The following is a 13,110-nucleotide window of genomic DNA, read 5'->3' as shown; positions in this document are numbered from 1 at the left end:
AAGTTTGACCCAAAGTTATATTTTTACAGAATCAATTAATGGGTTTGAGGTGCAATATGCCTTTCAGTTCCACTAGTATTTATATCTAATTAGCATGAAGGACTGGAATCAGGTCTCTTCTAATTCCATAGAAGACAGGACAAGGTGAAACTATTCTAAATTGTATGAAGTAATGTGGATAGATATTGAAACTGAAGAATATCCACCAACAGAAATCTTTCACAAACTTATAGAATTTCAGAGTTGGTAGAGATCTTAAAGAACTTTTTGTCAAACTATTCCTTTAAAAAAAACTGTCTACACAAGTTTGACCATGGGTACCCCTCAATGCTCAAAATTCTTCAGTGGCTCACGTAAAGTCTTGAGTATGAAATACAACTTTTAAGTCTGGCATTTGAAACCCTCTACAATTTGTCTTCTACCAACTTTTTAGGACTTATTCCATATTAGTTCTCCTTAATGGAATTAGCATTTCAGTCAAACTGGCCAAATAGCTGTTCTGACAAATGAATGGGAATTCATCCCCTTGTCTGGCATATTGTTCTCCATCATTTTTGCCTCTTAGAAGCTCTGTTAGTCCTTCCAGGCTCAGTTCTAGGGTCACCCCCCCTAAGCAAAGCCTTTTCTGATGTCCTTGCCCAGTTCCTAGTTGTCAGTATTCCATTCCTCCTCAATTTGATTAATTTATCTGTACAAATATTATTTACTTCAAGAACAATGTCAACTCCTTGAAAGCAGTCTGTTTTTCTTTGTAGCCTCAGTATATTAGCATAGCATCTTCCACATATTAAGTACCTGATAAATGTGACAACATGCTGAAAGGAGAGATCTGGAAAAAACGTTCTTCAAGTTGGAGGATTTTGATCTTCAAATATTTGACTGCTAAAATGAAGCATAAAAAGGAAAAAGCTTACCCTCAGGACTCTCTTCTATCAAAGGCACTTTGAGCTGAGGAGGATTTATGAATTCGTGTTTCAATAACTGCTGAGGACTCCATCTTTCCTTGTCATCTAAGCATACACACCTTAGGGAACAAGGTAATAAAGAATATTTAAATACCAAAAAGAAAGAAATAATTAGTTAGCCAAGACATTTATAACTACCTAAGGCAAAGGAGAAGGAACCGTGCATTAAAAAGTTTCATATCACTGATGAATCAAGTTTAATATGCAATTCAACCAACATCTTAAATGCAATTATTATGTATAAAATAATATGTTAAGCTCTGGAGATACAAAGGCAATCCAAAAAACAATCTTTGCCTCAAGGACTTTCCATTTAACAAAGGAGTTAAATGTGTATTTACTCAGGACCTACTATATCCCTAATACTGTGCTGAGTGTGGTAGGAAGCCAGAAGAGAGAACAACATAGTCCCTATCATCAAGGGGCTTGTAATCTTTGGAAAAGACAAACTTTTCATAGATGATGTTGCCAATCAAAACATTGTATGAATTCATAATGTACCCCACAATTCAGTAACAGATATGGCAAACTATAGCTGAAATTAGTAAAGTAAACCTTGCTTAGCTATGGCTAGCCTTGATCTGAAAGTCTAAAACATTTAGAAATCTTAAAATAAGCTGGTTGTCTATTAAGGCTTAGGATCCCATGAAGTTCTTTCTCAATCGAGTTACTTTGATATTGAAGATCCGTGACTTTTTTGATGTGGGTACTTCCTTCACCAATACTGATTGGAGCCCCTGAGTATCGTGGTCTTTATGAGTTATGGCTAAAAAATTATTCCTTACTCAGTGGCCACATCTCAGATGTGCATCTCGGACCTATTAATTAGCTGGTTCTTGGACTACAAGCACAGAATCCATTACTGATTCTGTACTCAAAGCCTTTCCAAACAGATAAGACCTGCTAAAGGCATGCAATCAGTGTAACCCTTAAGAAGCAAGTTATTACATAATGTTATTGTCTGCATCAAACCAGAATGGATATCAATTATAGATAAGGAACTATAAAATCTTTACCAATGATTAAGGAGAGATATTCTCTCTGAATATACATAGAACTTTAGATAATTAAGTTTTGAAAATAAAATCTTTATAACATGACATTTCTTACATATAGTGATGTAAGCAGAACAAGGAAAATTATAAACACAATGACTCCAGTTGTATATGCAAGAGAAAAACAATGAAGGTTAGAAAGGCTTCAAATAACAATGATTAATCTTAGCCTGGAGAACAGCCACGGAAAAGCATCTGATACTTTGCTGGAGAGGTGGGGTGCTAACACGTGAGGGTTCTGCATATACTGTTAAATATGGATGACATCTTGTTTGATCTTACTTTTTTTTTGTCACAATATTAGCCTTATAGGAATGGGGAGGAAGAAAAAAATATGGAAAAATGAGGAGAACAATTGCAAGATAAAAACAAAAGGCAACAACAAAACAAAATTGTCATTCTTTGGAGATAAAAAGAAATCCAAAAATAAATAATGGAATTCAGTAACAACAAATATAAAATTTTATTTTTTAAAATTTTGTCATATTTCATAGATTTTTAAAAATCACATTCATTTTCTTTCTTTTTTTAATTAAAACTTTTTATTTTCAAAATATATACACAGATAGTTCCTTGCATAGCCTTGTGTTCCAAATTTTCCCTTCTTTCCTCCCACCTCTCCCCTAGATGAGCAAGTAATCCAATATATGTTATACATCTTAAAATATATATTAAATTCAACGTATCACATTCATTTTTAAATACATAGTGTCCCAAGTTTTAATGCAGTTTTGTACTTCAGTAGCCTTTAGGACACTATACATATCTGTTCTCCTTCTCTATTCAGTGATCCATCTTTTCTAACAGAGATTAGAAAAGAGGGATGAAAAGCAAAACTAGCCAAAATATCTAACAAATCTAAAAATATATGCAATATTCTATACCCATAATCTCTCATCCCTATAATGAAGGAAAGAAAATATGTTTTCTTACTCTTTTGGGGGTCAAGCTTGATCAGTAGGGTCACACAGCATTAAGTTTTAGTTTTTTTTCTTCCCAACTATATTGTTGATTGTATATTCTGTTTTTCTGGAAACATTATATTTATGGTTTTTCTAATTTTGCTTACATTATTTGGCAGGAGTAAAATACTTTTAAATGTTTGCTAATTGGTTATTTCATTCTGTATTATCTGACATAAGTTTTCTCATGCTTTTCATATTTTACATGCCTGACCTTCCTATCTCATCCTTCTATTTATTTATTATTTATTATCCTATCTGATACCGTTATTTACTTAAGTCTATTTGGGACCAAGATCCTCTAAACCACAGACCTTTAGAATCTATACCTCCAGTGCGTGTGAAAGTTAATCCATTCACCTTTGAAACTTCTGCCCCAGGATCCAGTCATCCTGTTTGATGTCCATGTATACATTGGCCTAATTACACCACTAGATGGCCCCAGACTAACTTTTGCTTGAAGACCTCCAGTGATGGGAGAATTTACTACTTCCAAAGGAAGTCCACTCCATTTTACATCTGTACTCTAATTGTTAGCAAAGGGCAGCTAGATGGTGTAGTGGATGGAGTGTCAGGCCTAAAGTCAGAAAGATATCTTTCTCAGTTCAAATCTGGATCAGACACTTACTCCTGTTTGCTTCAATTTTCTCATCTGTAAAAGGAACTAGAAAAGGGAATGAAAACCATTCTCATATTTTTGCCAAGAAAATTTCAAATGGGGTCAAGAGCACTTATTTGAAAAATGACTGAACAAATAATTAGCAAGTTTTCTTTACACTAAGTTTAAATCTGCCTCTCTGCACCCACTCTTCCTAGTTCTGCCCTCTGGGGCCAAGCAGAACAAGTAGGCTTTCTCTTGGACATGAGATCTCGTTAGCCACATTAAAAAAACTGAGTTTCTCCCACAATCTTTTCATTATAGTATGGACTCCAGATTTCTATCTTCTGTACAAGTTTTTATTTATCATTGTAGTTCCTAAAATGGAGTGTTCAGTACTCAAAACATTATTGAACATTAACACAAATCTTGTTGGTAATCATTTATAGTTAATTACAATGAAAACAATTTCTAATTTTTTCCATATGTATTACTAACTTCATTTGTAATAAATATGTAAAGTTGTGGTGTTCTTTTTCTTTAAAATATAATGGTTCTCTCTGGGAGCAGGTTTCTCGGGGAGGTTTTCTGGAGGCAGCCTTACTTTCAGTTAAAAGTAATAATCACCCAGGTGCTAAAAGTTCAAATCTTTTATTGTGTCCTTCAATATAGCCCGATTAGCTTTCTTAGAGGCCTCTCTCTCTCCCCTTGGTTCTAAGAGCTCTTACAGCTTTGTCCTTCGCTTCTGCCTCTGCTTTCTTCAGCCTCCAGCCAACACCAAGGTAAAAGTTGAAATGAATCTGTCTTGCCTCTGAGAGAGGGCTTGTGGGCTTCCTCCCAGAGTCCGACCCCTGGCAATGTTCCGAAATAACTCTCTAACCCAAAGCCAAGAGCCTCTTTATATATGATCTCCCAAAGGTTGACTCCTCCTTCTGGCGGCAGGGATTAAGGGAGGTGTGAATTCGGATCTCTCATATTAAACCCTGAAATCTCCCAAACTTGTGAACTCCAATGAGTACTTAAGTAAATTAGTGAGCTAGAAGATTTGCTAAGTACCATGCTAAATTAGCACTTTGTAAGAATTTCAACATAAAGTCAAACAAAACAAATTAACACACTGACTACATCCAAAATTCATATTTAATTTTGAACTTTTAATCTTTTATCTCTCTGGCAAAGGATGGAAGGTACTCTCCCATCTTTTTCATAAGATCAGTATAAGATAAGCAGATACACCCTTGATTCATTCATTAGCAGACTGATTCTACTATCATCTCCACTGTCTCTAATCTTTTAATCTCTCCTTATCAATTGGCTCCTTTTCTGTAGACTACAAACATAACCATGTTTCCCAATCTTTAAAAAAAAACAAAACCCATTTGATCTTATTATACTTTTAACCATTGTCTGCTATATCTCTTCTCTTTCTTGGTTAAACTCACTGAGAAAATCATCTACACAAAATGCTCCTACTTTCCTTCCTCCTAAATCTTAAACGATCTGGCATCTGACATCACTCAACTGAAATTGCTCTTTTCAAAATTACTAATGATTCTTTAAATCAATTTAAATGGTATTTTCTCAGTTCTCATTCTTCTTTATCTCTCTTTAGCCTTTAATGCTGCTGATCTCCATTTTCTACTGGATATTTTCTCCTTTCTAAGTTTTTATTACATTGTTCTCTTTAAGGGGTACTAAAAGAAATTAAACAATGTAACAACAAATTATATCAACAAATTTTTTTTAAAGAGTGTAATCATATGTTTAACATATACTGAATTACTTGTTGTCTAGGGAGGAAATGGGGTAAAGGAGGGAGAAAGAAATTTTGGAACACAGGTTTTGCAAAGGTGAATGTTGAATTTTGAAAATAAAAAGCTATTATTAGAACAGTGTAATCAGGCACTGTTCTCTCCTATTTTTCTTTCTATCGTACTACCCTTTCTTAGTCTTTCTTGTTATATTTTCAATGTTGTATATTCTATAGAAATTTCAAGTAAAATATATCTAAAATAGTGGGCTCATTCATTATCTTTATTCCCCAATTTCTCACTTTTGCAGCTTTCCTACAACCATTTAGGACACCACTATCCTCCTAGTCATCTAGACTCATAATCTTGATATCATCCTCAATGCCTCTCTCACACTCACAATAAATATCAAATATTGTTTATATTTTTACAACATCTTTTACAAATTTTCCCTTCTTTCCACTCATACAATCACTATTCTTGCACAGGTTTTTACTACCTCTCATTCAGACTATTCCAATGGCCTTCTTGTTAATCTCTCTGACACAAATCTTTCTTTATTTCACTAAGCTGCCAAGATGATTTTCCTAAACTGCAAGCCTGAGCATGTTAGTCTTCTATTCCCAGGACTTCTTAAACTTTTTCCACTCGAGAAATTTTTATGTAATGTAGGCACATATACCTTTATAAATAAGTATATAAAATAGAAATGTGAATAAAACATTTACTCATAATAAATCAAGATTATATGACCCCCACAGTCATTATGAGACTTCATATAGGGTCACAAACCACAGTTCAAGGTTTCAATTCACACAGTTCTTTTCAATTAACTCTACTCTCTATAACCTCCAGAATCAAATATAAAAGCCAGTTTGGCATTTAAAGTTCTTTACAACAAGATTCTTTTCTACGTTTCTAGTCTTTGCACTTTTACTCCCCTTCATGAACTTTATAATCTATTCCTTGTACAAAACAGTCCATCTCTTACCTCTACACTTTTGTGCTGGGTGTTCTCTTCACCTCTGCCTTTTCACTTCCTCAGATTCCTTTAAGACTTAGCTCAACTCTCTCCTTCTGAGGGGAATGTTGCTCAGTTCCCTCCTTCTGAGGGGAACGTTCCTAGGTCTGTCCACTACTAGCAATTCCCTTCTGAGGTTACCTTCTTAGTATGCTCTATATATCATTTATGTATACCTATCTGTCAATCTATGTGGTCTTTCCCATTAGGATGGGAGCTCTTTGAAGGTCTCCATTCTTCTTTTTATCCCCAGTGCTTAGCAGAATAAATGTTTTAAAAAATGCTTCTTGACTTTTAGTCCCTTGAGTGGAAGCATTAGACAAGACTAAATGGCAATCCTAAGGAATTCTTTGTTTGGGGAGCCTTGAATATTTGGCCACAATAAATCCTGAATACATCTATGATATCATGCAAAAGTTTGAAAGCTATGAAAAAGTAAATCTGGATGGAATTGGAAGATATAAGAGGTAAGCTTATGTGAAATACAGGTAATCCAGGAGTAGACAGAAAATATGTCAAATGAGGAGAGAAAGGGGGGTACAAAGAACTGATTCTAAGGCAGCATTTCAGCTTCCTTGTCTTCAAAAATCAGACACTCAAGGGGCAGCTAGGTAGTGCAGTGGATAGATCTTTGAAGTCAGGAGGACCTAAGTTCAAATCTGGCCTCAGACACTTAACACTTCCTAGCTGTGTGACCCTGGCCAAGTCACTTAGCCCCAAATGGCTCAGCAAAAAAAAATAAAAATAAAAATAAAAAACCACACACACTCTGTGCTGCCAGTGTTCTATTGATATAGTTGGAGATGAAAATAAACAAGAATGCCAAGGACACTTACTTCTTTAGAAAGTCTTGAAAGTCGGCAGGGAGGTCACTGGGGACAGTGACAGGGCACTTTTTACTTTCTTGACCCTGGCTGAGGGAAAGCAGCAGGAGGCCCAGGCTCCACACATCTCCTTTCTTCCCAGTTTTGTTAGGCAGAGCATCATCACTAAAACGAACTCGTGTTTGCTCAAAAACATCCTCCTTGCAGATATCTGCCAAGCGTTTGGAAATACTGTAGTCTGTAATCTTGATGGTGCCTTCAGTATCCACCAGGACATTTGAAGCACTCAGGACTTTATGTACCACTGAATTGCTATGCAAATAATCAAGGCCTGACAGAAGCTGGGATGCATAACCTCGCAGCTGATCAACAGGAAGAGGGACTGCTTTGCTCAGATATGTAGAGAGAGAAAGACCACTGATGTGTTCCACTAAAATGTCCACAACAAGAGAATTGCCCTTTTCTCTGAGGTTCATTGCTTGATAGTGTACTATATTTGGATGGCTCAATTTCACCAGTGAGTTGAATTCTGCTTCTGCCCCTTGAATCTGATGAGAAAAAGACACAAAGTTTACCATGCATTAGTTAGAATTAACTGCCATTTTGTTTCATAATGGAAAATGTTTAGAAAATGAATTTTCAAGAGAGAACCAGAAGGAAGCCCTAAATTGATATAAGACTGATAAAGCTGGAAAAGCTTAACTCATTGTTTGAGTATGAAATTAGTAATTCAGTCCATATCCTACTCTGTCAATAAAGGTAAAAATTATAACATGATATATTTATTTTGAATTTGAATGATACCAAAAAAGGTCAAGGTCCTTTCTCTTTTATAAAATTTTGGTTTAGGAATTAAAATTTGATACTAAATCATTTTCATCAACTTAACTGCCTTAATTGCTTTGTCAATTAAAACCTAAACCAAAACAGTATTACATTGACTGTTTAGTAATTTTTTAAACTTAATTATTAATTCTTTCACATTTCATGAGTAAATTTTTAAGTTTATTTTCAAGCCATTTTAGATGCAATTATAAATAGGCAGTTTGGGTCAAGTTTAGTCTAATGATGTAATATTAGCAGTCAGGAAAAAGAAGAAAATGCTATTTCTTATTTTCAGTACTAAAAATTCTTGCCAATTCTTCTTTGTCTTAAAAACCAATTTTGACAAAAATTTCATGAAAAGGGTAGGCAAACTCCATCTAACAATCTCAGTTTTCTGAAAACATGACTTTAAGTAAAATAATATTGCAGACAGGTTGTCAGTTCACTAGAAACAATGTTAAAAATAGCAGATATCTTCTTGGACATCTAAAAATCAGACTATAAAAGCTTAAAATGGGTCAAAGCTAAGTTTATATTCTAGTTAAGCTGTGTTCCTTAAATGCTAAATGATCTGAGATAAGAAGAATTATCATACCGACAAAATGAGGGAAAGTAGGGATACTTTTGAGTACCATTAGAATATCTGGGGTACAGGGAGAAAGAAGGTGGAAACTAACAGGCTTCTGTTCTGCTCAGTTCAGTAATCTTTTGGAAAAGTTGATAGAAAAAGTGGCTGCTTCTTCCCCAGGAACACAAAATACTAATTTATATTAAGAAAACTGACTACTTTCATATGAGTATTTGGGGAAAAACCCCAAAAAATATTTCTTTTAAAAATATTTCTCAGACAAAGGAGCAAGAGTTCCTTTATGGAAGGCAAGAAATCTAATATCAATTATACATATGAAATCATGAAAAACATTCACTGTTCTATAAGAAACAATCACCAGGATGATTTCAGAATGGCCTGGAGAGATTTACATGAACTGATGCTAAGTGAAGTGAGTAAAACAAAGAAAACATAGTACATAGTAACAAGAAGATTATTTGATGATCAACTGTGATGGATGTGGCTCTTTTCAATAATGAGGTGATTCAGGCAATTCCAACAGATTTATGATGAAGAGAGCCAGCTGCATCCAGAAAGAGGACTATAAGAAATGAATGTGAATTACAACATAGTATTTTCACTTTTGTTGTTGTTGTTATTTACTTACTTTTTTTCTTTCTCATTTCTCTATTTGATCTGATTTTTCTTGTGCAGCATGATAAATGTGAAAATATGTATAGAAGAATTACACATGTCTAACATATATTGGATTACTTGCCATCTAGGGAAGGGGGTATGGGAAAGAGAGGGAGAAAATTTTGAAACATAAGGTTTTGCAAGTGTGAATGCTGAAAATCATTTTTGCATGTATTTTGAAAATAAAAAACTATTATTTTAAAAAATAGGGGAAAAAAAAGAAAAACATTTCCATATTAGCCATGTTGCAAAAAAAAAAAAAAAAAAAAAAAGAAGAAGAAGAAAACTAAGAAAAGTGAAAAAAATTATGCCTCAGATTCCCTCAGTTCTCTACTTGGAAAGTAGATAGCATTTTTTCATCATAATCCTTCAGAATTTTCTTGGATCACTGAATTGACTAGAATAGCCAAGTCATTCACAGTTTATACAGTTGGGTACAATGTGGCTATTACTGTGTATAATGCTCTTCTGGTTCTACTCACTCCACTTTGCATCACTTTATATATGTATTCTCAGATTCTGCTGAAACTAGCTTATTTGTCATTTCTTATAATACAACAGTATTCCTTCATAATCATATACTATAGCTTGTTTAATCAATCTCTCCAATAAGTGGATACTTATTTTTTTAATTTTTAATTTTTGCTACCACAAAAAAGAGCTACGATAAATATTTTTGTACATATCAGTCCTTTTTGTTTTGTTTTTTATTTCTTTGAGATATAGATATATTAATGATATTGCAAAGGGTATGCACAGTTTTATAGTCTTTCGGCTATAGTTACATATTGTTCTCTAGAACATTTAGATCAGTTCACAATTCAACCAGCAAAGTGTCAGTGTTGCAGTTTTTCCACATTCTTTCCAATATTTATCATTTTTCTTTTTTGTCATGTTAGCCAATCTGATAGATGTGAGGTGGTACCTCAGAATTGTTTAATTTGCATTTTTCTAATCAATGGTGATTTAATTTTTTCCTATGACTATATATAGTTTTGATTTTTTTCAAAATTGTCTATTAATACACTTTGACTATTTGCCAATTTGGAAAAAGCTCTTATTTTTATAAATTTTATTCAATTCTCTAAATACTTGAGAAATGAGCCCTTTATCAGAGAAATTTGCTATAAATTCTCCTCCTGGTCCCAACCAATTTTCTTTGGCCGCATTGATTTTATTTGTGTATAAACTTTTTAAATTAATGTAACCAAAATTATTCATTTTATTTCTCATGATCCTCTCTATCTCTAGTTGTAAATTCCTTTCTTATCGATAGAATTGATAAGTAAAATTTTCCATACTCCCCTTATTTGCTTATGGTATCATCTTTTATATCTAAATTATTACTCATTTTGATTTTTATCTTAATATATGGTATAAGATGTTAGTCTATACCAAAATTCTGTGAAACTGCATTCTGGTTTTCCCAACAATTTTTTCAAATAGTGAGCTCTTGTTCCAAAAGCTTAAATATCTGCATTTATCAAATAATATATTGCTATGATTATTTACTATTATTATTGTGTACCTATTTTTCTTAGCCAGTACTAGATTGTTTTCATGAATATCACTTTGTAATACACTTTCAAATTTGGTTCTACTGTACTGCCTTCCTTCACAGCTTTTTTTTTTAAATTGATTCCTCTGATATTCTAGATCTTTTGTTCTTCCAGATTAATGCAATTATTTTTTCTAATTCTAAAAAATTTTTTTAGCAGTTTGACACTGATATGGCACTGAATAAGTAAATTTAGATAGAAGTGTCATTTTTATTATATTGGCTCAGCCCATCCATGAGCAATTAATAATTCTCTAATTGTCTAAAATCTGTTTTTATTTGTGTGAAAAGTATTTTGTAATTATGTTCATATAGGTTCTAAGTTTGCCTTGGCATGTAAACTCCCAAGTATTTTAAATTATCTTCCGTTATTTTAAATGGAATTTCTCTATCTTTGTTTGCTGAACTTTGTTGGTAATATACAGAAATGCTGATTATTTATATGGGGTTATTTTATATCCTATAACTTTGCTAAAATGCTAACTTTCAATAGCTTGTTAGATGGCTCTCTAGGATTCTACGTATAGCATCAGATTATCTACAGTACATTAATTTTTTCTCATTGCCTATTCTAATTCCTTAAATTTCTTCTTTCTGGTCTTATTACTATAGAAAGCATTTCTGGTAGGTCATCTTTTATTTGGTCAACATAGAAACATATTAAAATGTTCCACTAGTCTCCAAAAAAAAAGTATCCCCAACCTGTTTTTTGCATTTATCAATCTTCTCTCTTTCTTGACTGGTAAGAAACTGGCCCAGTTTTTCCTGCCACTGAAGTATCCACTCATATATAAGGACAAAGTTGCCAGTGGCTGTTTCCAAGGCATTATAGGTTAGTTTTCCAAGCTGTACATCATTGTCTGTATATAAAACAACAAAAAGAGAAATGAAGTTAAATTTTACTGTTATATTTTTCTTTGCTTTGATAGACAAATACTTACAAAGAGCTAAGAGAAGGACAGAAAAAAATATCTGATAAGGAATCTTCAAATATTAAGTCCAGCATCTTCTATTAATTACATCAAAATCAAATTCATTTACAATCTCCTACTCAGGTTCCACAAAATTACATGGGCACAAATGCTTTCAAAATGCCAAAACAAAAAACAAAAAAATAGAGAAACTGAACATAGTGAAATTCCATAAAGTTTATCCTGATCAATGTGTGCAGAAAGAAAAAATCTGGGACATTATCTCAATTTCAGGAAAAGGACCATTCATTAAGAGCATTTTAAAATCCAAGTAATAAATCTGATAGTTTCCTGAACTGGCTGCCTTCTTAAAAACAACACATACGAGCAGCTAGATGGCGCAGTGGATAAAGCACCAGCCCTGAAGTCAGGAGCGCCTGAGTTCAAATCTATCCTCAGACACTTAACACTTCCTGGCTGTGTGACCCTGTTAAGTCCCTTAACCCCAATTGCCTCAGTGAAACAAACAAAAAAACAATGTATGCTCAGTAAATACAAGTGCCTATTTATATCAGGAATTGATATCAAAGGCCCAGAAAAGATGACTGAATATGGCTACTTTGGGTAAAATATAAGAGAAGGGAAGATGCCTATTTAGTCAAAGGCATATGTTCTCATTTGTATTTTGTGAACTAAACCCTTGGAAAACAAAAGAATAGTCTTAAAAGTTGCTATCTTATTCTTTAATTATGATTTATTTCACTTGGAAAAAGTAAAAATGATAGCACACTTTTTAAACACTTAAATAAAGAATGATTGTACTGAACCAACAGACAATCAGACAGCAGAAGCAGCTTCTACTCATTAAGTATTTTTATTTTACATATTCGTTATTAAAATAAACATTTTTATAACTTTTTGATTACAGTTGTCTAGTGTATCACAAATGACATCTAAAATTTTTTGCCAAGGGAAAAAACTTTCAATTTTCTTTAGCACTGACAACCTAAAGAAACGAATGAAATACAGCATCTAATCAATCAGAGGTACAGTTTTTTAAATGTTCACAGAATAAGGTATGCTGTTACTTAAATAAAAGGTATTATAAACGTAGTATGTAAAGCATTCAATGTGATTTTTCAGTGTTACATAAAAATTTCAGGCTAATAATAGCAATAAAAAAGGAGAAAAGTAATAGGACCAAAGAACATACTACAAAAAGAAGAAAGAAAAACAGTTAACAATAAAACTTTGCCATGAACCAGAGTATACTAAGAATAACAATTTATAACTAGTCATTTTACTTCCAAAACATGCATTTTCTTCTTTGAAATTTTAAAACCTTTCAATGGAAAATAATGGCCAATAAATCAATCTAAAAAAAAACCCCAAAC

The 13,110-nt window shown here is 33.1% G+C and overlaps 1 protein-coding gene across 4 annotated transcripts in view; it reads right to left on the bottom strand.

Annotated features, from left to right (window-relative positions):
• The window catches only part of EIF2AK4 (eukaryotic translation initiation factor 2 alpha kinase 4), a 97,939-nt gene that overhangs the window by 55,047 nt on the left and 29,782 nt on the right, over window positions 1–13,110 (bottom strand). For all 4 annotated transcript variants that reach the window (XM_051977055.1, XM_051977056.1, XM_051977057.1 and 1 more), the window contains 3 exons: window positions 11,508–11,665; window positions 7,189–7,724; window positions 915–1,024 (listed from right to left, as the gene is read on the bottom strand). In XM_051977055.1, coding sequence (XP_051833015.1) covers window positions 915–1,024; window positions 7,189–7,724; window positions 11,508–11,665 — 804 coding nt within the window. The remainder of the gene's footprint in view (window positions 1–914; window positions 1,025–7,188; window positions 7,725–11,507; window positions 11,666–13,110) is intronic.

This window comes from Antechinus flavipes, chromosome 2, assembly GCF_016432865.1.
Source record: "Antechinus flavipes isolate AdamAnt ecotype Samford, QLD, Australia chromosome 2, AdamAnt_v2, whole genome shotgun sequence".
NCBI classification, from domain to species: domain Eukaryota; kingdom Metazoa; phylum Chordata; class Mammalia; order Dasyuromorphia; family Dasyuridae; genus Antechinus; species Antechinus flavipes.
Note: the sequence above shows the minus strand (reverse complement) of the source record. Positions and strands in the feature narration are given on the sequence as shown.